The sequence below is a fragment of the Esox lucius genome, chromosome 11 (assembly GCF_011004845.1).
Source record: "Esox lucius isolate fEsoLuc1 chromosome 11, fEsoLuc1.pri, whole genome shotgun sequence".
Taxonomy (NCBI): domain Eukaryota; kingdom Metazoa; phylum Chordata; class Actinopteri; order Esociformes; family Esocidae; genus Esox; species Esox lucius.
The window spans coordinates 6,354,342-6,368,559 of NC_047579.1; the positions used below are offsets into that span (position 1 = coordinate 6,354,342).

General features: G+C 47.7%; 1 protein-coding gene across 1 annotated transcript in view; it reads left to right on the forward strand.

Moving 5' to 3' along the window:
• The window catches only part of csnk1da (casein kinase 1, delta a), a 35,630-nt gene extending 22,454 nt beyond the window's left edge, over positions 1-13,176 (forward strand). Inside the window, exons 3-9 of the mRNA XM_010905669.4 lie at positions 752-900; positions 1,957-2,185; positions 2,278-2,448; positions 2,609-2,757; positions 3,378-3,555; positions 5,036-5,145; positions 9,896-13,176. Coding sequence (XP_010903971.1) covers positions 752-900; positions 1,957-2,185; positions 2,278-2,448; positions 2,609-2,757; positions 3,378-3,555; positions 5,036-5,145; positions 9,896-9,946 — 1,037 coding nt within the window. The 3' untranslated portion in view covers positions 9,947-13,176. The remainder of the gene's footprint in view (positions 1-751; positions 901-1,956; positions 2,186-2,277; positions 2,449-2,608; positions 2,758-3,377; positions 3,556-5,035; positions 5,146-9,895) is intronic.
• Positions 13,177-14,218: the final 1,042 nt, after the last annotated feature.

The window sequence follows — 14,218 nt, forward strand, 5'->3', positions numbered from 1 at the left end:
GAGCAGTGCTCTCTGTAATCCCAGGTTGTCCAGTCTGTGGAGCAGTGCTCTCTGTAATCCCAGGTTGTCCAGTCTGTGGAGCAGTGCTCTCTGTAACCCCAGGTTGTCCAGTCTGGAGCAGTGCTCTCTGTAACCCCAGGTTGTCCAGTCTGGAGCAGTGCACACTCCTGTCTTCAGTCTCCTCCCCCTCCTCTCTGGGTGGAGGCAGGCCGGTGGCGGGTAGCTGCTCTCATGTAGAGCCGGCCCATATCGATTCCCGCACGCGTGCCCTCTTCTCATCCTCAAGGTCGCCCGCCGCCGTGCCTTTTATCCCCCTCCCCCATCCGACAACGTCAGGGCAGGGTTGTTAATATGAGTGAGCGTCTTGTGATTTCAAAGAAGAAAAAATGATTACACCCTGGCTCGCCGTTAACTGAATTGAATGCCCCCCCCCACACACACACACACCCACGGGTTTCTCTTCCCCCTCTGCGTCGGACTCGTGTAGAGGTCACCTTGACCTGTTCTCCCCCAGGGCACCTCCACATTGGGGCCCTTCCAGTGTAAACCTGTGCTTGGACCCCCGGGGTTTGCCCAGTTGTGGAACAATGCTATATTTTATAGTACATTCTGCCATTGGCATTGGTGGGTGGACATGAGGTCTGTCTGTCCCTGTCTGTGGTAAAGTAGTTAGGGGCCTACTGGTAACGTGTGGTTGTAGGTTTGACAGGCATAATGTTTTAACCTCTCTGTCTCTCCTGTTCCCGTCCAGTGGGCATCCCCACTATAAAGTGGTGTGGAGCTGAGGGGGACTACAACGTGATGGTGATGGAGCTACTAGGCCCCAGTCTGGAGGACCTCTTCAACTTCTGCTCCCGCAAGTTCAGCCTCAAGACGGTCCTGCTGCTGGCCGACCAGATGGTAAGAGGACGTGCGTCTGCGCATTTCCTGTCATCTTACTGTCAGCCGTGTGAGTTTTACATCGGTCGACACTGCTCCAATCAGTCTGATTCCAAATGTTGAAAGGTGTCAGGAGCGTCATGTTGGAACATGTTTGTTTTTTCCCTCCATGTACTCATGTAATCGAAGACCTCCTCTCAATCTATCAAAGATGGTTACAGAACCAGTCTAAAACCCCAAACAGAATGCAACAACAACACATTGACTTACTGTGACTAGGAAGAAACTCTCTTTCTTATTCAGCCTCCATTTTGAATACAAATATGGCCTCCCCGGTTGTATTGGGCTGGCATACAGCACGTCTTTGTTCACGCCGCAACTGTTTGCAGTGAGTGTGATCACGTCTTCCTCCTTCCTCGTAAGCTGTTGCTCCCCCGTCCTGTCTGACCAGTCCGAACGCTCTGCCTGCCTTTGGTTTCCAGTTATTTATTGACTGTCATTATGCAGGTACTTCCCTATATAAATGAGGCGCGTTCCCTTATTTACTCAAGAGCTTTGTTTATTTTGCCAGCACCCTGTCTACTGTTTGTTAGCCTACGTGGTGAAATTCATAAAGGACCTTTGACGCTTTTGCTGCTAATCATTCTCGAGCCTTGGTTTGTCCTTGTGTAACTACAAAAAAGACTGTTGATCTGGTTGAACAATCACTATTGATAAGACTTGCATTGACGCCGACGGTCTCCTTTTCTCTGAGAGGTCAAGGTCGGCCTAGATGGTTTATTTCTGAAACGTTTCCACCTACCCAATGTCCTGGTTTCTACCTCTTGGTGGAAGAGAGACGTGCTGCCCAAAGCACGTCCGGCCGAGCTGTTGTTCACGCCTTTCGCTCCGGACCACTCATCTGGCTAACAACCACAGCGCCCTCCACAAGGAGTCGCTAGAGCGCGAGCTGGCCAACAATGTTTCAACCATACCTCATCCAACGTAGACGTTCACTGCGTCTCTATTGGGATGAGCGACCGCTGCTCCACGCGGTTATTGGTCGTGCACTAATCCCTCCCCCGTCTCTATCTCCAGATCAGCCGTATCGAGTACATCCACTCCAAGAACTTCATCCACAGGGACGTGAAGCCAGACAACTTCCTGATGGGCCTGGGCAAGAAGGGCAACCTGGTGTACATCATCGACTTTGGCCTGGCCAAGAAGTACCGCGACGCCCGCACCCACCAGCACATCCCCTACCGTGAGAACAAGAACCTGACCGGCACCGCGCGCTACGCCTCCATCAACACACACCTGGGAATCGGTAGGTCCTAAACAGTGCCTGTCTCACATTTAAACACAGGGAATGGATAGGTAGGACTCTGACACGCCCTGACCTCCTCTCTCCGTCTACAGAGCAGTCTCGTCGTGACGACCTGGAGTCGCTGGGTTACGTCCTCATGTACTTCAACCTGGGCTCTCTGCCCTGGCAGGGACTCAAGGCCGCCACCAAGAGACAGAAGTACGAACGCATTAGCGAGAAGAAAATGTCCACCCCCATCGAGGTCCTTTGCAAGGGATACCCCTGTAAGTAGCTGAACACTGAAACTGCTTTTTACTTGTTCTGTGCCAGTTTTGTTGTAAAGTGAGAAGGAATATGAAGATATTTCATCTTGCTTACGTTCAATACAACCAGGCGGACGACAACTAGGAATGTATTCTGACCCAGGCTTTCCTTTCCTCACAGCGGAGTTTGCCACGTACCTGAACTTCTGTCGTTCTCTGCGTTTCGATGACAAGCCCGACTACTCGTACCTCAGGCAGCTGTTCCGGAACCTGTTCCACCGGCAGGGCTTCTCTTACGACTATGTCTTCGACTGGAACATGCTCAAGTTTGTGAGTTCCATAAGATCTGTTTGGAACGACCTTATTCATCCTACCAAATTATGTCGTTAATTACAATGTTGTGAACAAGCACCAACTTGTCCCATCATCAATCCCTTGCCATTTAAATGTCCATAATTCGGTTTTATTAGTGGAATGGTGGTACCAGCAATTGTTACCAGTTGGTACCAGCGATTTGCGGTAATATTAACCTATTGATGTTTTCAATCACGTATCCGCCATAAACAACACAATCCGCTAATCTCCTCAGTGTTTAAGTAGACTCAAATCAATATAATATCGTAGGTGAAGAAAACGGCATCTCTCTTCTAGATTCCAGAGCAGTGACAGTATCTGAGCGTTTTGAACGTGACCGTGTGGTGTGTTTCCACGGGGCTAACAGGGCCTCAGTATCTGAGCGTTTTGAACGTGACCGTGTGGTGTGTTTCCACGGGGCTAACAGGGCCTCAGTATCTGAGCGTTTTGAACGTGACCGTGTGGTGTGTTTCCACGGGGCTAACAGGGCCTCAGTATCTGAGCGTTTTGAACGTGACCGTGTGGTGTGTTTCCAGGGGGCTAACAGGGCCTCAGTATCTGAGCGTTTTGAACGTGACCGTGTGGTGTGTTTCCAGGGGGCTAACAGGGCAGCTGAGGATGCAGAGAGAGAGAGGAGAGCTGGGGAGGACCGCTTGAGACAGGGACAAGCCAGAGCCCCCGCCGGAGCCCGAGGTATCCCCGCCGCCTCCGGACGACCCCGCGTCACCCAGGACGCCGCCGCGCCGTCTCCGCTCACACCCACCTCACACACAGGTCAGCTAGTCAAACATTGGAATTCACCCTGAAGGAACACTGAACGTTCTTTCCCCCGACAAGGCCCTTTCATCCCCAGATAGATCCACTTGTGAGAAGCATTTTCCTCACCGTCCGGTATGAGGAGGATGGGAGAAACAGGCGTTTGTTGGCCATGCTCTGAAATCTCGACTGAACGTTAAATTACCCATCAAGCCAGTTTCTAAGAAGTCCTCCTTATGATTGAAACATGAGATGTGCCGAGGGACGGGGGTCTGACTCGTGAACTAGCAGCATGTGACGTCTTCAGGGCCCATATATAAAAGACCATGTGACCACCACGCACGTGATTCCTCTGACGTCCAACGCCAACACGCTCGTTGGAACCAACACACACTCTCTTAAATGGTGACCTTCAAATGTCCTCCTAACGTATTTGTGGCAGTGCCCAAAGCTGTGGGAAATTACAGTGCAGAGAACAGTCAAATGCTTCATGATTAAAGGCTGTGGTCAGGTGTGTGTGTGTGTGTGTGTGCATGTCGTGGGAATGTGCGTCACGCTGCAGGCTTTTCCCAACCCTGGTAGCCTAAAAGAACATTTTAATGCTCCCCCAATTGCCATTGGTACTGGTCTTAAACATAAACGACAACCATAAAATACACCGTAGGTGGCGCGTCTCCTTAAACCAGGCAGTCTAGAGCTCATGAAAACGAGGCTTCCGTTTCCCACATCCTGTCTCCCCTTAAACCCCAGACCCCTTGGTGCTGCCATTATGCTGGGAGACGGATTTGGACCTGTTCAGCGGCCATGTCATTCAGCAGTTGAATACAGTGGCATTTTAAAGCAGAATCTAATCCCAATGCAGAATTCTATTACTACACTTTCATATCGACCACATGTAGCCTATGACTGGCTGCTCATGTTATGTCAGACCTACGGTGTAGGCCCTAGATAACCCTAATACAACTGTCTATGACCGGCTGCTCATGTTATGTCAGACCTACGGTGTAGGCCCTAGATAACCCTAATACAACTGTCTATGACTGGCTGCTCATGTTATGTCAGACCTACGGTGTAGGCCCTAGATAACCCTAATACAACTGTCTATGACTGGCTGCTCATGTTATGTCAGACCTACGGTGTAGGCCCTAGATAACCCTAATACAACTGTCTATGACCGGCTGCTCATGTTATGTCAGACCTACGGTGTAGGCCCTAGATAACCCTAATACAACTGTCTATGACCGGCTGCTCATGTTATGTCAGACCTACAGTGTAGGCCCTAGATAACCCTAATACAACTGTCATGTCTGGCCTGTAGACAATCTGTTTCTCTGGGACTTTGGACCTAAACCCAGATTTATAACTGGGGAGTATTTACTGTGACTGTGACCTCTGAAACCCGTCCACTAAAGAATAATATTTTGTCAGCTGTCCATGCATTTAATTTCCCTTTGTGTTGTCTTTGATTTTTGCTGTTCGTTGTTCCTCCTTATTCCAGGCATGGAGCGTGAGAGGAAGGTGAGCATGCGCCTCCATCGGGGAGCTCCGGTCAACATCTCCTCCTCAGACCTGACTGGCCGACAGGACTCACGCATGTCCACCTCACAGGTAAAGACACAGAAACGTGTCAGTATGTCTAACTGAGCGTCCGTATGCGTCACCGACTTCTTGAGCGGTCATCGATGAATTCCCTGGGTTCTGTTACCGACTTCCCTTCGTGTGGTTTCCCCAGGCGGACGAACTGGATCCGCCGAAACGGGAAATCGGTCACTCTATGGCCGACAGTGTTTTGACCACGCACACAGACAAAGGAGTGCGTTGTCCCTGGCTCCATAACATGGCTGTAATGGTGCAGGGTGTATTTAACATGGTGCCTCTGATCACGCTCCTCAGCAGTAAAAGCCTGGGTGTGGCTCAGAGTCTGCAATTCTCAACCCAGGAGTTTGGAACTAGTCTCTCCTTGATCGTGAGGACCGGCCTGGTCTTCCTTTGTAGGGCTCTGCCAGATATGATGTAATGCATACGTGACCTCAACTGCACAACCAGTATCAATGGGAAAATAATCAGTGGATACGTATTGAGATAGCTTTTATTTTGGTCATTGGAATATCATTGTTTTGCAGATAGAATTTGTTTTCACACCACTCTGTACAGCACAAGAGCTGATATATAAATATATCAAGATAAAAACATTTTCTTTTTAATTATGCTTTTCAATGACTGGGAATTCCAATAATATCGTATCTTGATGTCCCGGGAAATTCCCAGCTTCATAAACAAGGTTGTGGAAAACATTTCGAAAGGAGATGACTGTGCAGCCCCTAGTTAGCCGGAAAGCTGAACCCGGTCAACAAGCATTTTGGTGGCAGGCGTCATCATGACTGTGTGGGGTACTGGTTGGCCATATGGCTACACCGACCGCACGTTGGGGTGAGAGCGACGCTACGGTGTCCTGTACCGTGTGTTTACTGCAGGATGGTACAGACACTACTGTGGGCTGAAACCTTTTATGTTTTCACCAAATGCTCTTTAATCGGGGTTTCATCTCATTTCTCTCTGGCTGAAACCACACGTCCACGCTTCATCCTGCGACCCTGTTGAAATGGCTCTTCCCTTGACACAAACACGCCGTTGTTCATGTGAAGGTAGCGCAGATTTCTATTCCACAATAGCCCTACTCCCTATGTAGTGCACCCCCCGGGCGCATGGTCAAACCAGGGGGACTATATGGGGAATAGGGTGCCATTTGGGATGCAGCGCAGTAGCCACGCCCCTAGTCATGCTACTAGCCACGCCCCTAGTCATGCTACTAGCCAATTGAGTCTTGTTTCTCTCCTGCCCGGCTCTCTCCCCCCTCTTACCTCCCCACCACTCAGAATAGCGTTCCCTTCGATCATCATCTGGGGAAGTAGCAGCTCGCCACATCCTGGTGTGAACGGCTGGCCGCCGCCACCTGGTGAGTCTTGCCGGTTGTCCCAAATGGCGCCATATTTTCTGTTTAGTGCATTCCTTCTGACCAGGGCCCTTTGAATATTTTATGTAGTCCGTTACCAGCGTTACAGTCTTTGGACAGTGTTGTCTTGTGTAGGTTCATGGGTTAGTATCCCATGGGACTCTGGTCAAAAGGGGTGTGGTATTCTGGGAATTGGGTGCCTTTTTGGAAACTGTTATGTGAGTTAGTGGTGGTTGTAGTGTACTGTCTGTTCCCAACCCCAGCTTTAGTTGCTTCATCCCCTGGTCTTCCTTTCGACTGAGATGAACCTGACGAAATCTGACAGGTGAAAAGAGGAAGTGGGAGGCATTTGGACTATTAAGAGATTGTCTATGCCACCAGAGGGCGGCCACATAAGGGAAACCATTGAGATCCTGTTCCAATGTGTCACTTGAGCTCCGGTTCTGGAGGCTCAGAAACATTCCGTTCCAGAACGCTGTATTATATAAGAAAGGGGTGATGGAATTCAGTCTATAGTTTTGGTTACATATTCTTTACATCTTCCACTTCATCAGATTTGGCAAGTTAACTAGAACAGGAATCCACCTTGAGGAATCTGATTGACCCTGAACAACAACAAATGATCTTTAGGAATTTTTGTGTTGTCTTACTGAGCAAGAATTAACTACCCAATTCTCCATCTTGCTAAGGACTTTGGATTTGTATTACCAGTATTCATGAACTCAAAATGTGCACAGAAGCTAGACAAAATGTCAGCAAACCTAGCAGGCTGGCTGTCTGGGTTGCTAGCTGACCAAATCTACCGATTCAATGGTAATTTCAACCGATTCAGTGCTAAGTGTAGTAAGTAATTTTCCTGATAAGGCTGTTACTTTTCCGCTGTAACTAGCATTAGATCATTGAGTTCTCCAAACAGCCTGAGCCCTGGCGAGCTGCCTTCAACAACGTAGAAGGTATGGAGTTGAGAGCCACATTGATGGTGTAGTACGACTTCATCCATTAGCCTTCAATCCATCTGAAGTTACAAAGACGTCAGCTGGACAGGAAGTCCTCCCTTCAGTGTTCCATTGCAGTCGTAGGGGATCAGTGTTTTCAGCTGGACAGGAAGTCCTCCCTTCAGTGTTCCATTGCAGTCGTAGGGGATCAGTGTTTTCAGCTGGACAGGAAGTCCTCCCTTCAGTGTTCCATTGCAGTCGTAGGGGATCAGTGTTTTCAGCTGGACAGGAAGTCCTCCCTTCAGTGTTCCATTGCAGTCGTAGGGGATCAGTGTTTTCAGCTGGACAGGAAGTCCTCCCTTCAGTGTTCCATTGCAGTCGTAGGGGATCAGTGTTTTCAGCTGGACAGGAAGTCCTCCCTTCAGTGTTCCATTGCAGTCGTAGGGGATCAGTGTTTTCAGCTGGACAGGAAGTCCTCCCTTCAGTGTTCCATTGCAGTCGTAGGAGATCAGTGTTTTTCTGAAATTTGGGCACTGGTGTTAGGCCAATGGGCAACATCAGAATGTTTTGGGATAATTTTCTTTGTTTGGGTAGACAGACAGCTTGTGGTAAATGCTTCCACATACACTGTGATGTCCTCTGTTGTAAGACAAAGCAGTAAACCTTCAGTCAAAGATAAGAAATAACACAACCAAAAGACCAGTATGTTTTACAGTGCTGTCTAAATGTATTGAGACCTGTTCACCTTGTCCACATTTTGATTTCATTATTAATTTATGTCGGTTTACACTCACTAACCCAAAGGTGAAAACATATTTGTAGAAATTTGTGCCAGTTCATTAAGAAGCTGACATTCCCAGATCCATAGTATCTTGGCTGTGTGCTTTAAGCGGCTGTTGTGCTGAAAGATGCATCTTTGCATCCGTCTGAGATCCTTTGCACTCAGGATCAGGTTTTCCTCAAGCATCTCTGTATTTTGCGACATTCGTCCTTCCCTCAGTCCTTACCTGTTTCCCAATCCTTGCAGCTGAAAAGCATCCCCAGAGCACCACGCCCCCCCCACCGTGCTTCATCGTAAGGATGGTATTAACCAGGTGATGAGTGATACCTTGTTTTGGCCAGATGAAGCCCTTGGCATTCAAGTGTAATAGTTTGACTTTGGTCTCACCGGACCAGAGAATATTTTTCCTCATCCTTTTAGATTCCTTTAAGTGTCATTTGACACACTCAAGGCAGCATTGCCGCAGTGCCCTGAAGTAGTGCTGCTGAGTTAGTCATCGTTCTGGTTCTTTTCTGAAGCTCTGATAATGGCCCTTGGGTTCTCGGTCACTTACCTGACCAAGGTCTTTCTTGCCCGGTTAATTTGTTTCAACGTGTTTCTGACAGGCAGGGAGAGAGCCTGGGTTACTGTATCAAACAGGCACTGCCAGATGCCTGGCTCTGTGTGATCTATACGGAAATAATCCACTAAACTCCATCTGCTGCATCAAAACACACTAATCCAAACTGCCGGTTCAGAACGGTCTCTGGTCAATTCGATGTCCTCTATGCCTGTTTGCCTGTCGAGGAAATGGAGAAAGTTGTAGTATTAATCCTGTTTCCAGAAACCTCTGCTCCTCTTCGAAGGGACAGAAGAGAATGAACACCTAAACACCCCATTCATGTGAAGCTTTATTAATACCCATTACCATTAAAATGTTATTAAAGACTATTCATTTTAAAAAATCATAATATTTAGAAGTTAGCAGATGATTTAATCCAAAACTATTTAGTCATGCATGTATCTGCTTTGCAGGGAGGTTCTTCCTGGGAATCTAACCCTTCTGTCACTCCCAGACCCCCTTCGCCCTCTAGTGGATGGAGGTCACGTAATAGCCTCAGCTCTATATAAGGGTTTTCAGGTCCCATTCCTGAGACATCTGGGAGGGAGCCAGGGTCTGCCCTTGGAACTGGGCTTCTAAATCAGCAGCACTAATCCAGGACATTGGATTACACACCCGGAGTCCATTTGAAGCGTAATGTGCGGAGCTGTTCCACAAGACAGCGCTACACACTAATGTCTGAACGTACCGGAATGTGACACCCCGTTCATCGTTTAACCTCAGCGGGAAACAACACATTGTCCTGTCTGCTCCGCTGTTTGTTATGAAAGCCCTGTTGTTACGCTGTGGACTCGCCCCTGTCTCTGACTTCCTGTGTAGGCGTGTCCCTTTCTCCCCCCTCCCCCATCTCTAAACTCACGTCTGACCTGGCACTCATCTGCACTACTTTTGATGGGGCCTGGTCCGAAGTGCACTTTAGAGTGAAGAGGCAGCCCTTTTGGTTGTAGACACCAAGGCATATTCAAATGAAAAAATGAGGGGCTCCTATTCTTTTGTGCAGCTTGTGGATCCCCTTGAATGGTTGTAATATGTGATATCCCACATGTATTGCCGCGGTGCTAACTGGCCTCTGTCTCCGTCTCCTCCAGGGTCTCTCCCGTGTCACCCCCAGTGGCCTCCAGTCTGCAGCCCCTCGATGAGCCCCCCGTCCCCCTGATCACCATCACAGTGGAGGGGTGAACCAGCACGGCCCCAAGCAGTCATCCCCGAAACACACACACCCTGACACGTCCATATCTCTTACTGGTACAATACGTCGATAGACCAATCAAATGACCGGACTTAACGAATCAAATAATCAAATCAGGACAAGGACCTCTACATCTGCAATCTTCAACCGGCTAAACAAAACCCAGACTCTGATGCTTTCATACAGTGAACAAGGATTAGGAATTGCTTACAAGCATACGTGCGTGCACCCATCCACCCACACACACACACACAGACACAGACACACACACACACACAGAGAGAGCTTTCGGCCGTGCTCCTGATATGGCTTTCCGTCACAGGACGTTTGGCTTTTCTGACGCATAGGAGAAAGAGATAGAGGGATAGTAAACAGAAACCAGGGGTGGGGGGGTATGGTTGCCTTTGCCACCCACGGCATCCCCAGAACAGTCAACTGCCCCCTCTTCAACCCTCTCCCCTGGGGGGACACTGACCTACCCCCACCGAACACTCCACAACTCCTCCACTGTCATCCGTGTCCATGTACCTCATTTGGCCGACGCTCTGATCCAGAGCAGCTTACAGTAGAGTGCACACGTTTCCACCGTCTGTCCGTATCATGCAGGGTTAGACCCACTATCCTACCGGTGCAATGACCACGCTCTACCAGCTGAGCCGGCCCCATCTTCATCCGCTGTCGTCCACGCTGTAACCATTGGCCCTTTTCCAGCCAGCCAGTCGGTCTGCACAACTGCCAGCCAGACTCATTAAACCCTTGTCCTGTTTCTCTCGCCACCTGTCTTTCGTCTTACTTTCATGCTGTTCATTTTGTTTCCCCTTTTTATTTTATTTTTCTTTTTTTTTTGCTGATGTTAATACTTGTTTGTACCGGCTAACTTCTGTTCTGACTGCAGACTGTCTCTCGCTCTCTTTCTCTCTTTCTGTTTTGTATGGTTGAGAATGTGAACTGAACCACATGGAATTGACTGAATTGTGAGTCATGACCACTTCTCGATGTTATGGATATTGAATAGTTTCTTTGCGCTCTATGGCGGAAGGAATGTGGAATGAGTAATCAAACGACAGACCCCTGATGGTGACTCAGCAAGTCATTTTAGAGGTCTGTCTTTTTGACCGGAAATGGCCTGGATGCCATTTCCTGTAAGACTCTTTATCCCACAATGCTTAGAAGGAGAAGGCCATTCTCCAAGTTAACAGTGGTTTTGTAGTTATGAAACCTTTTACAGAGGGAAAAATCCTCGCCCAAATGGCCCCCTGTTATTCACCTGCTACACTTCTTCTCCTCAGAGCCCTTCAAAATGAGGGAATAGGGTGTCATTTGTGCAGAGGTCTTCTGTTGTTTTTAATAGGGGACTGTGAGGAAGGTCATCCCCTTCTGTTCTTAAGGTGACAATGTGTCTGACTGTTTTAAAGGGTTGTTTTTTGAGGGGGGGTACCTCATGTACGTTAGGATGGGATTAGGTCTGATGAACTCTTTTCAGTACTAGTTTGGAGAAACACCTGTAGCGCATTTACTCCTCAAAACATTACGCTGTAAAGCCTTTCGTTGAACAGTTTCCATTGGACAAACTGAATGTAGGTTCTCCGTCAAACCAAACAAAACGGGTGGGGTGGACCTACCTGAAATGATCCAATAGAATCTTTTTTGAGGAAATCTTTCACAAGCCAAAGGTTTTGTTTGGTGGAAGGAATCCCGCCCCCTTCACCCTCCCCTCCTGGTGTGCTCCGTCTGAAAGCTGTGAATTGCCTTTCATGTTTTTCATGTAGCAGTGATATTATGTACTTGGTGGTCAGTTAAGTGTGTGGGGGCGTCTGTGTTTGGGCTGGTGGTGTGGTTGGCTAAAATGCAACACGGATGGTATCAGTCCGCCACAATGTCACACTTTTATTTTTTGTTAATTATCAGTAAATATTTTAAAATGTTTCCGCTTAATGAAAATAAGTTGTTGTTGTTTTTGTTTTGTATTTTTTTTAAGAAAAAAGTGATCAGAGTATTAATCACCGGCTTACCAGAGAGCTAAGTTGAGCTTTACCGACACGCCGAGCCCGAATGGGGCATTGTCGGTTTTTACCAGCGCGCCGAAGTCCCGCTTTACCAGAAGACCACATCTGGTTTGGCAGGCTGACTAACGCTATGGCGGTCTCCTCTTCTGATTCTCCATTAGTTGACTCAGGCTCCTGAAAGAGGTGGGCTCGCAGATCATCTCCATGTAGCAAAGTGTCAGCGTTCTGTAGGCCTTCTCTGTTGTCTAGGATTAGTGGTGGCCTGGTACTAAATCAGGTTGCCCTCCCAGCCCCCTGTGGTCTCTCTCAATACCGCAGAGCGAGTGATGGTGAGTTGGTAAGACTGCACAAGCAAATGTGGCGCCTGGTTGCTTGTGGTCTGTCTTCTGTTCTCGTGTAAATAGGATGTGCCTACTGATGGCCAAATGCCATGGCTAAGCCTGAAATCCCCCCGTCCATGTTATGGAGCTCTCTTTTCCAGGGAACCCGGAACTCTTGGTCCAAAGGAGTTCATTAGACAGGGAATGGGGGCCATTTCAGACATGGGCCAGGTCTGCGTACAGAGCTGCTTGGCATTGTAGCTAACTGCTGATCCAGGATCAGGTGTATTTAATTCTCCTAATGGTTATGGTTAGGAGTTGAGGGAAACTGATCCTAGATCTAGTGTTAGTCTCTGTTTGTCCATTCAGCTCTGCGATAGCCACTGTGTGCGTGTAGTATGATGATAATGATGAAGCTAGCGTGCGGAGGGATTGGATTGCTTCACTCTATTGTAGTTTATTGTAAGTTAGTTTTAAATCCTCGACTGACTGGTCGTCAAAAAAAAAAATTCTCCTACCACCTCATTCTCTCCAGCAGTGTGGGTGATGACGATAAACGCAAGTACACTTCTGTTAAGTACACTTATAAATGTGGGATCACTTGTTTCTTTCCGGATACATGTCAAATGTTCCTTGTTTTTCTTTTGGTTTTTAGTTCCTGGTTGTTTTGGGTTTGTTTGCCTTCACAAGGACGAATGCCGGAACCTTGCGTTGGTTGCCACAATGCATCACTTTCTGGCTGTCAAGTCATAGGATCTGTTCCTGTCGCCTTTGTCATCAGAGATGCTCCTCATTTGTAATGCCACTGTATTTGTGTATTTTAAAATTGTGTAAATAAATTAAGTACTTGTACATTTTTGTGTCCGTATAGGTTTAATGTGTGAGCAGTTTGCACTTTCAAGTGTCCTCAAGTGTGTTTTTAGTGAAATTAGTTGTTAATGTTAGAGGTTCGTGCTGTACAAGTGGGATAAGTATTTGAACAGCCAATACTGTTGTCTACCACAAAGTGGCGCTGTTGGACAATATTTCCTTCCGGTCTGAGGGAGTCCTGCAACAGGAGGACTGTTACGCAAGTCAGGCCACGGTTTAGCCTGCGTCACTCAGCGCCCACACAAAAGCATATTTACATGATGGGAAGCTCAGCAATTATTTTTTTTAAAGCAGACAAGTAACACTATAATCTTATCTTATGTCCTTGTAATGACAGTGCAGACTGATGGAAACACCCTACTGGAAACATTAAGACACATTTTACAGGACTCGAGCACTTTGGCAATGTTAGCCATTTGTTGCGTGTATTCAGGTTGTTGCGAATGTGAAGTGTCAGTGAGGTTAGATCAGGCATTCAGGGCCAGTAAACAGGAGCCTGGTGAGGTCACATCAGGCATTTGGGGCCAGTAAACAGGAGCCCAGTAAGGTCAAATCAGGCATTTGGGGCCAGTAAACAGGAGCCTAGTAAGGTCAAATCAGGCATTTGGGGCCAGTAAACAGGAGCCCGGTAAGGTCACATCCGGCATTTGGGGCCAGTAAACAGGAACCTGGGGGAGGGGAGGATGGCACATTGTCTGGAACAGTTAATGGAATGGTATCAACCACATATAAATTGTTTGACACTTCCTTTTGTTATGTTTCAGTCATTACTCATTACTATCCACATCAAAGTGCAACCAGCCACTACTGATGTTTCACAGTAAACTAAAGTGACCTCTTTGTCACTTGTTTGAAAATGTAATTCAGGTGATAGAAATATCTCTTTTCAACATGTTTTTTTTCTGTCAGTGCTAAAGAAAAGTAGGCTAGTCAAGTTATGTGCGCGTTTTGTCCATTGTGTACATCAGGGAAGTTAAACGCTTTGCATTAATTTCCTTTTTAGGACACCTTAGCTTCCATTTGGTT